Below are 16,751 nucleotides of genomic sequence, written 5' to 3'. Positions count from 1 at the left end.
ATGAGATGCGGGATAAAGTTAGAGATATGCTAATGAAGTCGGCTTATAGGGACTGCTGAATTTCATATTTTCATCTGAGTTCATTCAGAGGTAGCAAGAATGAGAAGAAATCTACAAAAAAAAAATTCAAAATGTTTTTATATTTTGTAAATATAAAGTCAGGCTTGTGAGTTGTGGATGTGGCGTGGTTCATTAAACCAATAGTGATCTCCTGCAGCCAGCTTTGAACAGGCTACATTCCCTCTGAGGAAGCAATAATGATAGTTTTAGATTCTCAGGGTAGGGGCTGCCCTATGACATCCTTTCTCTCTAGTAGCTCTCCTCATGCTGCACTGTTGGTATGAGCAAATGTGTCTCTGTGGCTTCAGTAAAAATAAGAGAGTCTAACATGTAAACTGCATGCATTCATAGCTCTGTTTACCATTTTCTTTTCGCTCCTGCTGTGTGAGCATGCTGTGTGCATAAAACATGTTGACTCATTTTAGCTTTAAGACCTTTTTATTGGAGAAGGAATTTAAAGCGGAGGGCAAACGCAAATATATAGCATACATGTGAAGTGGAAGGAAATAAATATGGTATTTTTGAAAATCTTCAACCAATAAATGACAAACATGATGTGGCAATAAAACAAATGACAAATATTGCAAGAAGAAATCAGCCATCTCATAAAAACACCTCTGCTGTTCTTTAAAGGTTTGTCAGAAAGTCGACTCATAAAATTGACAACGCTACAGTCTGTCACATAAAACCGCCACAAAATACGCAAAAATTTGTGATTGCAATGTTTTAGTAGATGGTAAACTGAATCATGTTCCCTGTGATATCTTACCACCCAACATCAGCTATGCCTCAACACAAAGTTTATTTATCGTTTCATTCCTAATCTTATTAGAGGACCGGTTGTCTCTAATAGAACTTGAGAGTTAGCAGTAATGAGTCCTGTCCCTTTGGTCAGCCTCCTAACTTGTTAGTGATGCTTATGCAATGGTTGGCTGAACCTTGCTCCGCCGCCTCCGTACGCTTAAATTTGGAGAAGGAAACGTGATGCGCTGTAGAGAGAATTACAAATGAGATGGGAGATTACCTCCTTTCATGATGGAAATATACCCACATAGACAAGTGTTTTCAAAGTGAAGCGAAAAATAAATTTTGTACCCAATGTCTAAAAAATCTGTGCAAATTTTGACACCTAAATTCACGTTTCCATGTTTGTTTGTGACAGGTGTAAAGGTTAAAAATAGAAACAGCTTTGAGCTATAAGTGGACACCCTTTTAGTCATATTTAATGTGACCTTCTACTCCTGCCCACCTTGATTAGTGCAGCTTTATTTTGGTGTAATTAACTCATACATTTGTTCTAATCCTAACTAAAAACTTAATGTGCTCAAATGCAAATATATGCAAATACTGTCTGCACTTATATCCAGCCTTTGACATAATTATATATTAAGGTCTCCTTGCTAATTACTGAGTGCAAAGCATGCTATACAATTATTTTTTCCTCTCTGCAGTGTTTTAAATAGTTCACTGCAGTTTGAAAAGACATTTTTTGTCTCATATCATTTTTGTTAGCTATTTTCTTTTTTTTTAATCATCTTTCCAAGCACATAATTTCCCCAATTGTCTTGACGTGTTTATTTGTTTATGATTCATCATTGGCAGCCTTTTTAATTTTGGACAAAATTTGCTCCATCTGCTAAAAGTGAAATGCGCTGTGCTTGCTTTGCTGCCCACTTAGTGCACAATTAACCTCAGTTTGTGTCTGAGGGGGGAAGCTGAGAATTAATGACTTTGGCCCCGTGTCTCAGGTAGTGCTCAGTGATTCACAACTTATTCTTTGGTGTGTGTATTCACGCTGCTTCACTTCTTTAAGACTTTTCATTAAAAGGCAAAAATATGGCGCTAGGTGGTGCGGTGACATTGTTCTGGCACATCTTTATGGAATTGAGAGTTTTTTTTATGTTTTTCTTTCTTCCCTGTAAAAACTCATTGTTTACCTCAGTACTCCATTTTTATGTTTAAAAATGAAGTTAAATATTAAGTTTTCATGAAGCAAACTCACTCTTTAATTGAAGCTACATTTTCCATCTGCTGAGGTCATCAGCTTTCAGCCATGCATGCTTAAAACATGTTGAAATGTCATCTCCACCCCCGACTTCATGCACAGCATACTAACAACCTGACCGCCTCCTCACTGCTTTGAATAGGCTCGTGCAGGTTGTCCAAAAAAACTTCTTTTGGTTTGTAATTTTTTTTGCACAGCTGTTGTACACTTTTAGAAATTAACTCAAAAAATGAGACATTTTCTTTTCTTGCAATTTTTCTAATCAAATACATTTTTGTCACTAATAATACGAAAATTAATATGCAGACACATAACAACCCTCAGCTGATAATCAAACAGACCATCAGCTCACTACATGGAGCATACATTTTTTTTTTTTACAAACATTTCATACTACATTGAAAATTAAATTATATGTTAATACCAAAAAAAAATATGCCAAAAAATTGTATGTATAAAAAAAAAAAAAAATGAATAATGAATAAAAATATTTGAAGTACAAGTAAGCTGAGCCAGCCATTCAAAGTTTAGCTGTTTCCTATGGAGAGTACACCTATATATGATTTTAAGTAATGAAATAACCAAGTAGAATATACTTAGGATATACTCCTGGACTAGTATGATTACTATAAACTCAACAGCCACCATCCTTGGTACAGAACAACCTGAAAAGTTCACTTTTGTATACTTAAAAGGCATAAGTTAAGCTAAGCAATAAAAAGTATATAAAACATTAGGGGTTTTGGGAAAAAAATAATTTTGCCGAAATATTGGGATTTTAGGCTGCTTGACTTTTCAGTTCCTAATATAAAAAAAAAAACAAACTAAAACAGTTTTTCACCTAAAACAGCAAGGGAAAATGGGCTACCTCTGTACCATCACTGTGGCAGACTGTGGAGCCCTTTTGCTGTGCGGCACAGCGTCATATTTTGTAGTTGAGGCAGTCACAGTGGAAGACATGAACTCACTCAAATCCCAAACAACATGGATACAAAAATAAATAAATGATCCAAATCTTATGATGAACATTTACAGGTTTGGCTTTTTTATGTATAAATTTATTTGATAGCTGGGAAAAATATTGCTGTATATGGTGATATTGCAATATTGTGACACGTTTCATATATCAAACACCAATGCCGTTACTCACCACAATAAGACATGCAAATTCATTTTTATATTTTATTATGGATCAAGGGTAGTACATATATAAAACATATGACAGTCCAGGCAATAGGTTAAGTGCCTTATGTAGGTCCTGGAGATCATTTAGCGCATTACCTGCCTCTGCAATATATTTTTTTCTATGTTTGTTTTATATTTTCTCAAATGTTTTATTTTATTATTTATTTATTTTTTTGGGATACTGTTATTGCATTAAAAAAAGGGGTCTCTGAAAAATACAGTTTTCATATAAATAAAGATTCTTGATTCCTGTTGCATCCTTGATGCAACAAAAGAAGGCAATAACAACGGAAAAATACTACTAGGAAAAACATGAGGAAAAGCATTCAAACAATTGCAGTAATGTAAAAAGCACAAGGGTTTAACATTTTAACAGCTTTTGGCGGACAGCTGTAGAGCAGTGTGGTAGTACTGTTTCCCCTATGGCACCAGTTCAAATATTTTATGTGGAAGGTGTCAGCTGTCTTGGTGTTCAGAGCGCTCTGTTTACTGTAGTTCTGAAAGGGAACCGGGACAAAAGCTAGAGATGCTTTGATCCGATGATGTTTTCCGCTTCCCTCACTTTCTTGTGTGTTGTTGCCATCTTGCAGCTGGAGTTCCATGCTGAGATGAAGTATATTTACAAGCCCTCTACTGCAGCTATATTGAAAATGAAGTGAAATTACCACCATTTGTAGAGAAGAGCACAAGGTTCAGCTTAATAAAGACAGAAGGGGACAAAAGTTTAACAATACAGAGAATAGTACAAAAAGACAAACTCAAGTAAAAAAGCAGTGGACATAAGACTTTATTAATGGGTCAGGAAGAAGAAAGATGAGGAAAATGGTTTGAAATGGTAGAGTGATAACACCACCGCTTAAAAGATCAGCTGTTTTACAAACAAGAATATCACACAATTTTTTAAATAAAAGGATGGTAAAGCTTAATACGGAGTTGCTACGGCAGCAGAAAACCGAAACAGAGTGACCTCTTTTAATTCTACCTAGGCTTACCAAAATTGGAAAATCCCAGATCTGTTTTAAGCTGCGATTTGCTCTGGGGATCCGTTTGGGTGCTTGCCTTGATAATCTGGGGGGGCGTGTCTTTGGCTCTTCACAACCACTATTTAGCATTTTTTCTTTGGATAAACTTTACATGCACAAGTGCACTCTCACAAACAACTACAGGTGCTTGGTTCCAGGTACTTGGAGATTCACTTCCATACAGAAAGTCCATATTCTAATCTTCAGCTACCACAGTATAGATGTCAGATTAAACAATACTACTTATACCTCAGCGATTGTATCAAGGTGCTGCTTTAGTGTATCTCTTATACTTTATCCACTGGTTGTGCTGTTCTTTTTACACCTCTTTGCAGGTGATGAAGCAGACGTTTTATCATTCTGTTTTATTTCTGCTTCCTTTCATCTTTTCTCCTTTTTCCTGTTTTTCTTGTTTCCTATTCTACTTACATTGTAGTGTCCATAGAATCTGTAATACTCCCTTCATGAATTATAATAAAGCTATTTAAATGCATAAATCAAGCGGAACACTATGGCGATAGCCGTAGTGCTCCACTTTTGAAAGCCAAATCTGTTGGGCCCTTTTTCGGCACCCAGACAATTATTCTTATTGCTTTATTGCCAGGCAGGAAAAAAAAAAGAATTATGCCGTGTGGTTAGAAAAGTTTGATTTATATAATTCAAATTGACTTTTTTTTATGAATTAAAGCCCTACTTTATAAAGAAGTGTCTCAAAAAAGTTGTGAAAATAGCAGTTCTAGTTCAACACATCATATTGGTTAATATAGCAGACAGACAAGCTAACAAAATGTACAATAAAGGAATGGTTTTAGACATATAAGGTCCCAAAGCCAATACTTCCTGATCTCCTATGAATTATGCATTACACAGATCAAGAAAATCTTGATTGCTCCCAAAAGGCAAAGAACAAAAACATTCTTCTTTCAAGTTACTGCTCCTCAGAGGTCAAAGTAGATTTAAATCCACAGGGTTTACTACAGAGAGAACCTATATAATTGCCCTGTAATGCCATGCCAATCCAGACCTAAACTGAATGAATGTGCTAACTAAAATGTTGCAATATTCAAAGGAAATTGAGAAAATGTTTTAATAACAGTACAAGGAAACATTTACATCCTATTTAAATAGATAGAAATGAGAACGAGATATAAATATTCAAAGATCTACCTTTTCACCCAACTTTTTATCAAAAAACAAATAAATTATGCATTTTAAACGTCTGACCGACCACCGGCTAACATTTTTTTTTTTGTCTCATTGTCAAAAATTCATATCTTGACTCGTCATGTTTTCATTATCATCATGAAAAAAGGACACCTTAATATATAAGGAGACCTTAATATATAATTATGTCAAAGACTGGATATAACAAAATAATTTCGTTATCGTTGACGAAAAACAACACAGCTCCAGAATCAAAAAAAAGTCTCTAGCGGTGCTGCCTGTGCTCTGAACGATCTCAGCCGCCTTCTCTGAAGGTCTCTGAATGTTTACATATGTCAGTGTTGTTGCTGACCATGTCCGTCACTTTTTAAACAGTGAAAATATCTGCTGAGAGCAACATCCAGCATAAAGGGCCAAGTCACAATAGTCCAATCATCTAAGACCTGTTTCTTTGAAGTTGTCAATAAACTCCAGGCCACTGGAGTGAACTACCTCCAAAGTCACTTGATCTCATTCCGGTTTGACATGTCTATATTATGGTGGAACCCGAGATTCACATCATGGATGTGCAGCTGCCAAGACTGCAGCAACAAAGGGCATTCTTTTGAGGACCAGAATGTTCACATTTTGGATAAATAAAATAATTGTTTGAGAGGGGCGTGAAGGAAGCCATCTATGTCAAGAAAGAAAAACCAACCTTAAACAGAGCGGTTTGACAGCTTTCAAAAACCTACAATGCAGCAATTGAGGTAATCCCTTCCCGTTATTATCGCAGCCCCACCCTCTGTACTGGAGAGTGGAGGACACCTTCTATTCAGCCAGGCCAAAAATCCCCTTTAACGACTGACCTTTCAGACACTTAGGCTACGTTCACACTGCAGCCTGAAATGACCCAATTCCGATTTTTTTTGCCCATATGCGAACTGGATCTGCTCTTTTCATGGCAGTCTTAACAACACAGATCCGATTTTTTCCAATCCGACCCAGGCCACTTGGCTATGTGGTCCTGAATGCGATACGATTCTGATCTTTTCAAATGCTACCTGGGTGTAAACGGCCAGGTCGCATTCATCCGACCTGAACGCCAATAATACCCGACATAGGTCACTATTCTGCATCTTGCTATGAAGAAGCGGCATGAATAACAACAACCATGGGAGATGATGATGCTGAGAGCAGTATTTATGTTTAACCATATTGAAAACATTGAGTTTTTATGGTTGGAACAGACCGCTAGATGCGCGACGGTACTACCATCCATGTTTACTTCTGGAAAAAAAGAGCACGCTGGCCTGTGACGTCATTGCGTCCTCTACTGCGCATGCGAGACACTTGCGTTGTATGACTGCAGTTCACACAGGAGATCACATACAAGTCGCATATATTTGGAAATATGAACGGGAACGTAAAAAAAATTGGATTTCGCAAAAAAATCGGAATTGAGCATCAAGGCCTGCAGTGTGAACGTAGCCTAGATGGGTATGGGGTATTGCAGTCTAACAAATGAGTGGACCTCTTCGTCTGTTCCAATTTGCATGTTTTCAAAACAAAAACAAGGCTTTGTTGGGCTACTGTATAAATCCTCGAGCTCAATGCTATTCCTGACATTTTGAATTGAAAAAGCTTCCTAGATGAGAAGCGAAACTTCAAACTTGGAAAAAATTTCCAGTGGATTGTTTTTCATTTTCTTTTTTTGGAATCTGCAGCAACATATAACAGTTAGTCAATACAGACAAAAATCTCTTAGGAATGTTTCCAATGTGTAGTTGAATCTGTGTAGCAAATAATCATGGTGGTTTTTAATGACCAACCTTTTTCATTTACAGCTGCCTGCTTTTCCATTTATACTAAAAAGCAGTGAAAGGCCCTGATAGTGATTTCACAAGCATGCCTTTTACTCTGTATTGATTTTGTTAAAATGAACAATGCAGAGAGTGGAAACTTTAGAAATTGCAATCTGAACAGGTGTAGCAGTGACCCCTCTCAAAAAAGAAAGAGTTTTCGTTTAGGAAAAGATGTGAAATGAACTAGCACAGTAAAGAAAGAGAGAGAACCTGCTAAAATGGTGTGGCTTTTTATCGATTCCCAGTCTGTTTCTGCAGGGTGAACTCCAGCATATGTATTTCACTTTTTTTGTGTTTTTCATTTTTATTCTGCTTTTCTCTCCATAGGTTTCTAAAAGGGTCGCTGATCTAATTTTGGAGAAGCAGCCTTCTTATGTCAAGGTACGTTTCTGATGCCAGCTGAAGGCTCTCATCTTCCCAAATAGTCTTTCTGGCCAAAAAAGTTGTTTCTTTGTCCAATATTCTGATAGGGTTTAGCTTATATTGTGTTATACATTTCAGTAAGTGCACCCAGTGTAACAACCTTTGCCTCTGGTGGCCAATCACTGTTGTTGGTATTATGTCGGAATAGGGTGCAGGACCTGCATATAGTCTGAGCATGATTGTACCTGACACTTTCCTCTTAAAATATGCCAATGCCATCTGGTGATTAAAAAAAGGCATTAGAAAAACCGTTGATTCAGTATGTTTTGGCAGTGGTTCTACTTCCTTTCACCTGCGTAATATTGCTGAACCTGGACCTGACTGTCTAAATCAAGATCAGATGTGTTTCAACCCCCTCACTGATCAGTGCATCACTTAATTAGATGCTGTTGTTATCCTGAGGCAACCCTCTGCCATAGTGCTCTGGAAAACCAGGCTCATTAGACAACATGATCTTTTAATTATTATTCCCTAGTCAAATTTGAAGAATTTGACTAGGGACTATGTTAATGTGTAGTAACCCACACTTTTAAACCTTGAGTGCAAACTTTTGGTTTCTTAAAAGGAATAGTTTGATTTAATGCAAACCCTTATCCATGCTGGTGGCGGCTTGATATATCAAAATCTTTGAGGGTGTGACCTTGCTTGCCTGCTGCTGTCCAGTTTATCGGAATACCTGACAGGGTATGTTGAGTCCAATGCCTTATATTCTCCTTGCATTGGTCTTTGTTTATTTTTCCCGCCACCCACGTTTTGGTCCAATGCTTAAATAATCTCCAGTCTCAATGTGTTTCATGGAGACATTGTTTTCTGCAGAAAGAATGGGTTACTAATTTATTTTGTTGTCATTACCACTTCCTTTTAAATTAAGGCAAAGTAATAATTATATCCCTCCGATACTATATTTGGTATACATGAATTATGAATTTTGTCACCTCAGATAAATGTTTTATGACATATTTCTTGTATGGGCTCTTTTATGTCTTATAATTGTAATCTTTCTGGTCATAAAATAATGCAATTGGACTTCAGCTTACTTTGATGCTACCAGGGTGTCATGCCAACTACAGACCTTTAGTAACCATAGTGATGGGAAATTTTACTCCATCCTCAGAAAAGACCAGAGAGAAGAAGCAGTGATGTTGTATTTATTGATAAAGCGTCAAGTGTTATAATTAAACACAAGCTGTAGAAGTGTCTTTATTAGATTTTTCTGGTGTTTTCTGAGTGACTAACTTAATTTATCTGAGCTGCACATTTAACTACTTTGCATATCTACAATTTGGCTCTTCTACTCATGAAAATTACAAGGGACAACTTTGGCTCTCCTATTAAAAAAGAAATTCTTCACTTTATAAAAACACCTTATAAATGAATTATTAAAATCTTGTTTTGTAATGATAAACAATAATTGTTAATAAACAGAAAGAAGCATACAAGAAAACTGTAATTCTACCGTAATGGACAACAAACCAGTCAAGCTGCATAAGATAACTAAGACTGCTAATATTAGATGCATATTTCATTCTAAAGAAAAAATCAGTTTACCTCACATTTAACCCACATCCTAAAACTTTTCTTACCATTTCACCCAGACCCCACCGCCTTCATGAGCTCTAGCACCTGAACTTCTAATGATATACATCAAGTGTCAGCATTAAGGGCAGTTTGCCCATCCAATTCACCAAACATTTTATTGATATGCAGAATGTAAAAGTATGACACTTGACACTGACATTGGGATGCGCAATGCGATTTGGTATATTATGCATCTTTACTGAGATTATTATGCAAAAAATCTGAATAGAAATAAAATTCATTACCATTTTAATAAGCAGTAAGAGGAAGTAAACGCTTATTAAATCCTTTTCTTGTTCAACTCGTCCTATATGCACATCATGGATATACCTTCTAGACTGTTTATAAATATTTATACTTTCATAGATAATTTTTTTTATCTCTATAATTTTATTATGAATGTAATATTTATTACTTATTTATTTTTTATGTTTATATTTGATTCACAGTAGGGGCATTATTCCTCCCAACAACCTGCAACCTAAATTAACCCTTTGTTATATATTAAAAATAAACATAGTCTAATTTATTTGTCTTTTTAATAGACTACAGTGGAATCCGGTTATAGTGATCACGATGGTCCAGAGCCAATTGAAAACCATCAGCGGTTGAGTCCTATATCCGAATCATTATTTTATGCAGAATATCATCTAAATGCCATTTGTGTGGTTTTTCAATGAGAAAAATTAAATGAAACGGATAGCTTCTGCATTTACTGAATTTTATTACAGTACCATGCAAGTTTAATGACAGTATACTGCGTTGTGCGCAAACTTAACAAAGCCTGGTGCCGCCTGTGCATTTTTTTTTTAACAAGTCTGAAGTATGAAATAAACGGTTACGTAGAACAACAACATGTAAGACAACTACATAGGCTACAGAAAATTAAAGCTAGCCTAGCTCTGTTTTGTTTTGCGGATCTGCTGCGCCGCATTAAGAAATCCATCCATCCATCCATTATCTGACACGCTTGTCCTAAGTGGGGTCACGAGGGGTGCTGGTGCCTATCTCCAGCAGTCAATGGGCGAGAGGCGGGGTAGCATTAAGAAATCATTTAACATATTTATCCATGGCTCCCTGGATCAGAGTGTTGTCCAACACTGAGTTCACTTCTTTTTCAAAATGATGTAAAAGGTAAAAGTTCTTGAAACCAACCTGCAGGAGAGCAGTCTTTAAAATGCAAACTGCATTCCTCGTGTCAGCTCTGGAAGAGACAACAGTCTCCACATCGTCATCATCCTCCTCCTAGCTGCGCCCACCACTGGTACTCGCACCAAAGCGCTCTTGTACCTCCGCGATGATGTCCTCATCCGTCACGGGCTCTGACAGCGGAGTGCTGTCATCACTTTCGATCCACTTTATTTATTATTTTTGCATGTGTTTGCATTCATAAAATGGCCAATAATGAACACTATAAGTGGATTTCTTGATTATTATTTAAACAGCATTTGTATAGAAATGATTCTATCCCAAGCCTTTTGAACACTATAAGCGGTTGATTACTATATCCGTGACCACTATAAACGGATTCCACTGTATTTAATGTTTTTAACATTTTTAGCAAGTAGCCTTTAATGACACTATCAGCCATCATCTTCAAATGCAATATATTTTGGCAAATACTTCAACATTTCAGTGGCAGTAGCTCAGTCTAGTTGCCTACAAAGGCTTTCTGATTAAATAATGGTGCCTGTTGGCTTACTACATACGGTATATATAAAACTGAAGTATTCTTCAAAATTTACCACAACAAGACCATATGACTGGTGTGCCATGAGTAAGCAATGATATACAGTGATTTCCCCAACAGAGGGCTGGAAAAAAAACCTAAAAAAATGTAATGCTGTGAGGGAAAGGACACCAGTAGTGTTTAGAATAGTAGTGTTGGAATACAATATGAACTAGGAATGAAACAATTAATCAGATTAATCGTAATTAATCTATTATTTATATAATGGTGAACTAATTTAGCAATCAATTAGTCATTAAATGGAGTATAGAGACGAAAAAAAAAAGTTCCATCTGTCAATATGCTCTAAAACTCTTGAAGTGGGAAGGTTTTAGTTTCACCTGATTTAATTTTGTAAAAATATTTTTTTAATTAGCCTTTTATCCGATTATTAAATGATTAATTGAAAAAATACTAAACAGATTAATCAGTTTGCAAAATAATCATTAGTTGCACTCCTAATATGAAAGCTATTAAAGTGGGACCCACGGTTGTGAAGTAGGGCGATGTTTGAATAAGTGCTGCCAGCAGACGGTGACTGTGTCCCACAAAGATGAATGACCGGTGTATATAGTTTTATATAAACATTAATATATGACTTTTTTTTTTAAAACAATATTTTTATAGAAACTGTATTAAGAGGCACCTTTTATGAAAAGACAAAAAGTGCATCACTTGTACAGTATGTTGATATTGTAAAGTAATTTCTACCCTGATTTATTGAAAATGGGAATAGCTTAGCTTTGCTCCATGATTTGTTCTCAGTATAAGCAAAGCTGGGCTGATATTAACAATAATTTTTATTTTTTTTTTCATTTAGTTGCTCCTTTGGTTTCAGGGATGCACGGGAGTTAGTACTGTTTATTTAGTGATGTGATAGTGATGCGGTGCGAATTGTGCTTTTTTTTTATCTGAAGCATAAAGTGATTTAGACACTTTGCTTGGTTTTTCATGGCATCGAGATCCCCAAATATTGGTTATCATTATGCATTTATAAAAAAAATAAAAATAAAGCTACATTATTAATAAAACTACAGATGTTGATGTTTTCCAAGACTTTCATATCATTGTATCTCTACGTTTTACTTTATTACAAACATAAGACTCCAGTGTAAAAGTAAAAAAAAAAATACTACCCATAACCTTTAGAGAATTTTATATTTATTCTTTCTGTCACTCTTTGCAATCCCTAAATTTTAGTTTTAAATATGTTTTTTACAGCCTATGGTATGCAGTCTGCCATGCTGTTTAATTCTGATTAGACAGCCTGGTCCTCTGCTGTGTTTTTTTTTCAACTACTGACCAAACAGATAAAGGGAGTGCTATGTAGCTCGCCGATGATTATGTGCTGAATTCCCATGTGTTTGGAGAGTTTTTATTCATTTAGATACCATATTGGCTTACAATCCACTTTTTTTGTGTGTGTGTTTTATGTTTTATTTTTCTGTTAAGCATTTGTTGACTATGATGTAATGAGCGTGTTTCTGATCTTAGAATCCTGTGCATCATCAGTTTCTTAAAATATCAGGAAATTCCAAATATAAATCCACCCAAAAAGTCATTTTTACAACCTGGTTTCCTTAGCAACCAGTTGCTTCAAGCTTTTGTGCACAGCTGTACTAGGAGTGACAAAAATTGTGAGAATGAGAATAATTTTTTTTTTCACCTAAAATTTGCTGTTTTGCATAAAAAAAAATGTTTCTACTGCATCTGAGATCCATCGATATAAACACTTGATGAATGACAGCTCTAATTGGCAGGAAGATTTCCATCATTCTGATCTGTTCAGATCAGTACAATGATAATAATGCTGTTGACAGTCCTGCCAATACTTCACAGCCAGCATAACAGTATTACACATTAGTAAATATTTCCAGTTTAATTAGAGCATGTCTGATCCTCTGCCAAACCAGTTTCTTCTTATGTCTAAAACTAAGTATGTAATTAAGGATGTCTACTCCGTTTGTATGTTTTTCAGCCATCTTTGGCTTCTATCAACTTTTAGTTTTTATTTTTTTTCACAAAAAGATCTATGAAGGAAGCTTACATTCAGAGGATTTAAATCTGGTCCTTTGTTGGATGTAACACATCGGTGAACACATAAATTGCAGAGCCACATAAAAGCCTGGCTGCTAAGCGTCTAATATGATTCATAGCTGTACAGTGGTCAGTTAAATCTCTGATGATACCTGCTGAAGAATCCGTGGCCTCCACTTGTGTTCAGATAGTGTGATTCAGTTTCATAACGTAAAAGATAACATAAGTCAGAACCATTACCATTGATCCATTTATAATTCATAGTTTATAAGGATTCAACTCTCTCCGTCCTAATTTGTTAACTGATGTTTAATGTTTTTACACAATATTGAAGGCTGATCCACTGAAATTGCTGCATAAATAAAACAGGCTGGAGTTTTCAGCATTAGTCCCTTTTGTATAATCAAACTGGAGTCCTTAGACCTCATTATCTCTGGACTTGTCCAAAGTTTTTTGGCTTTCATTAGAATTGTAATAAATCAACACCAAGTGGAGTAGATGAGATAATTCAACATTCCCACATTCAGTAGCATGCTGAGAGTATTCATTACACTTTATTTGTTCTGTTTTATGTTACAGTCTTCTTCTTAGAAGTGATTCAATTATTGTATTGCTTCCAAACTTTATTCAAACCAACCAAAAAATAATTTAATTTTCAAAGAGCCATCAAAATTGGAAAATTACGTTTACATAAGAATTTATGTTTACCATCAAGCTTGAAACTGAGCTCATGTGAAATTGGAAAAGGCACACATTTTCCCATGTTAAGTCCCCAAATTTCCATATATGTCAGAACACAAACCAAACATTAATTCAAGTAAATTGTCTGTAGACATTAGAGAGGGAATTGTCTGAAGGCAAACATCCAGGGAAGAGAAGGCCACAGAAAGATTTCTGTAACTTTGAAGGTCAGAGAGAGCAAAGTGGCCTGCATCGTCTGAAAATGGAAAAAGTTTGGAACTGCCAGGGCCGGCCAGATTAGGGGACAAGGGCTTTAGTCAGTTGGGTGACTGAGAAGAGAAGGTCACTCTGTCAGAGGTCCAGAGTTTTTCTCTGGAGAGAGAAAAAGATACCAGACGGATAACTACCTCTGCGCCCTCTACAATGTGGTCTGAATAGAACAATGGCCAGAAAGAAGCCACTCCCAGTAAAAAATACTTTACAGGCTGGTTGGTTAAGTCTGCTGAAAGGCACCTGAAGGGCTGACAGACCATGATTTTGATATTTGGTGATTAGAAGCTTGAATTATTTTGTTTTAGTCAAAGCCATTATATTTGGATGAAACCCCACCCTGCTTATCACTAAGCCAAAATCATCTCTACAATTAGGCGTGGTTTTGGTGGTATCATTATGCTTCTTGTACGTCTTTAGCAACAGTAACTAGTAGACAAATATGAATGCAGCAATCCTGGATTAAGATGTGCTGCCGAGGGCTTGAGTTCAGCTTGGTTGATGTTTCATCTTTTAGAGGCACAATGCCCCCCAAATGTGCAGCAGAGAGAGCAGCTTCATAAAAATCGTGAATCCACGTAGACATCTCTGGAGTAGGGCTTTTTTTCTTAACTTAATTTTCATATTAAAATGATGATTGATGTATATTACTTTCAAAAACTAGCTTTGATTTCAATCATCTCCTCTGGGAAAGCACCTTGATTTAAAGGGCAACAAATAATCATGTTAAAATTATTAATTGATTTTAAAGATTAATCAACCAGCCCCACTATGAGTTTCGATAATAGCTGTGTAGCGATGTTACAACCTGCTGATGCATGAAAGCTTCTGCAGAGATTAAAACTGTGTGTGTCAAGGTTGTACAGTAGGATCATATTCAACAAGACTTGATGCCATATTTGCCTCCCAAAATCCAGAAACAAAATATTCAGCAGACACTGAAATACCTTTATATATTTTATATATATATATATATTTCATTTTAGTGCATTTGAAAAGAACAAAAGAAAAAGAAAAAGTAAGAAAAAGAAAACAATTTTATGACTCAGCCATTACGATATCAGTTCCATTTTGTAATAAGGCTGTAATACTTTATCAAGGCTGCACTTTAAAAAATGAAATTGTCTAGAGAGCTGTTCTTAACGAAATTTCTTTTTGTTTACACTTGTGTATACAAAATAAATCTGTCTAAGCCTAATTCTAATACAGTATATGGAATTGGTTAAGGACTATGAGTCCTTTCAGGGTGCACCCTACTTCTCAGTCACTCTTTCTGCTTTCCTCCAGGATTGAATTTGGCTTCTATTATTGCAGGAGCTTTACCTTGAATTTGGGATAATAGCTTCCAGGAATGAGAAGGTTTATCAACACAGGATACTACATGATTGTAGAATTAAAGGGAATCTGTTATTATAGAAATTAAAGGAAATCTATTATTTCCTTTTTCAGAAAACTGTGGGAGGCATATCTGTGTCCACCACTTTATTCTGAATTACCTGAAGGTCTAATTGCTTTCAGAAGTCTACTCAATGGTAAATAAATGGTATCTATGTAGCTGTTTTAAGGTGCGTTAAAGAATATTAGGAACCAACCAGCATCATGAGGACCTAACAACATAGCAGACAAGTCAGTTGAGATGTTTAACAGGGTCCAAGGCTTGAACAATTCTCCATACACTGGACTGGAGTCCATTTCTCTTTGCAAATGCATAGCCACGAAGACATGGCTGCCCACATTGCTGGAGATGTTACAGCTCACATTGAAAAAGGTCTTCTGGTCAAATGAGACCACGTTTAAAGCAACCACTTAGCCAAACTCTACATTTAGTAATATAGTATGTATACACAGCAAAGGTTAGTTCCATACACCTTATAGATACATGAGATTTTTCCGGTTTCATAAACAGTATGTAAAAGGAAATTGGAAATTTGATATGCCATCTAGTTTTGTCCCAAAAATGACGGTTTGTTTAACTTTTTCCTGTCCTGAACACAACAAAGTGAGTTGAGCAGAGCCCACACTGCAGCATCATTAGGGTGTAATATATGTAGAAATGTAAGAAGGCAGTGGTGAGTTAATGTGCTAAAGGGGTCACAGAGTTGGACCTATCATGAATATATGAATAAAAAACCTGGAGAAAAACTTCTCTTATGACTAACAATTTCTTTCTCCCACTCGAACTGCGGAGAGCAGCAATCTGACCGGGCACTATATTAGATTCAGGTATCCTTTGTATTAAAAATTGGCCTGTCTATTAAAACCTGTTGTTATTACCCACCTCTGTTGCACAGTTTCTGTTTCTTCTCTCACAGGAGTTGAGCTCTCAGAGATGTCAGGTTAAGACAGAGTAGACTGCTTGAAATTTGGATATAAGAACGAGTTCAAGCCTGAGGCTTGATCATGTGAGCTTTCATCATGTTCAAAACATGTAATGTTTTGGGTGTGTTTTTGCTTTCAACTTAATCCAAGTCCTGTTTGCAGACATCACACAGATTTAATGTTTCCAAATTCAGTTTTCTTTATATGTCAGTAATGGCAGTCAGAGTATAGGGTAGAGGTTGCATAGGAGAAGTTAGTCTTTGTAACAGATTAGTTTATCTGAGAGAAGGACATCTTTGGTTATATTAAACCTGTGCTCCCTTGTTGTAATTTCAAACACTAAAGTCTGTTTATAATAGGGATGGAACGGTTTATGAAAACCGTCCGAACCGTTCGGTTCGACTGTCTCTGTTCAGTTCGCGTGTGTTGTGTTC

At 36.1% G+C, this 16,751-nt stretch overlaps 1 protein-coding gene across 2 annotated transcripts in view; it reads left to right on the top strand.

Moving 5' to 3' along the window:
* vps50 (VPS50 EARP/GARPII complex subunit) overlaps nt 1-16,751 on the top strand; it is a 148,987-nt gene that overhangs the window by 15,613 nt on the left and 116,623 nt on the right. For both annotated transcript variants that reach the window (XM_015376513.1, XM_015376512.1), the window contains exon 5: nt 7,608-7,661. In XM_015376513.1, coding sequence (XP_015231999.1) covers nt 7,608-7,661 — 54 coding nt within the window. The remainder of the gene's footprint in view (nt 1-7,607; nt 7,662-16,751) is intronic.

This window comes from Cyprinodon variegatus, unplaced genomic scaffold (genome assembly GCF_000732505.1).
Source record: "Cyprinodon variegatus isolate N-32 unplaced genomic scaffold, C_variegatus-1.0 Scaffold135, whole genome shotgun sequence".
In the NCBI taxonomy this organism is placed as follows: Eukaryota; Metazoa; Chordata; class Actinopteri; order Cyprinodontiformes; family Cyprinodontidae; genus Cyprinodon; species Cyprinodon variegatus.
Note: the sequence above shows the minus strand (reverse complement) of the source record. Positions and strands in the feature narration are given on the sequence as shown.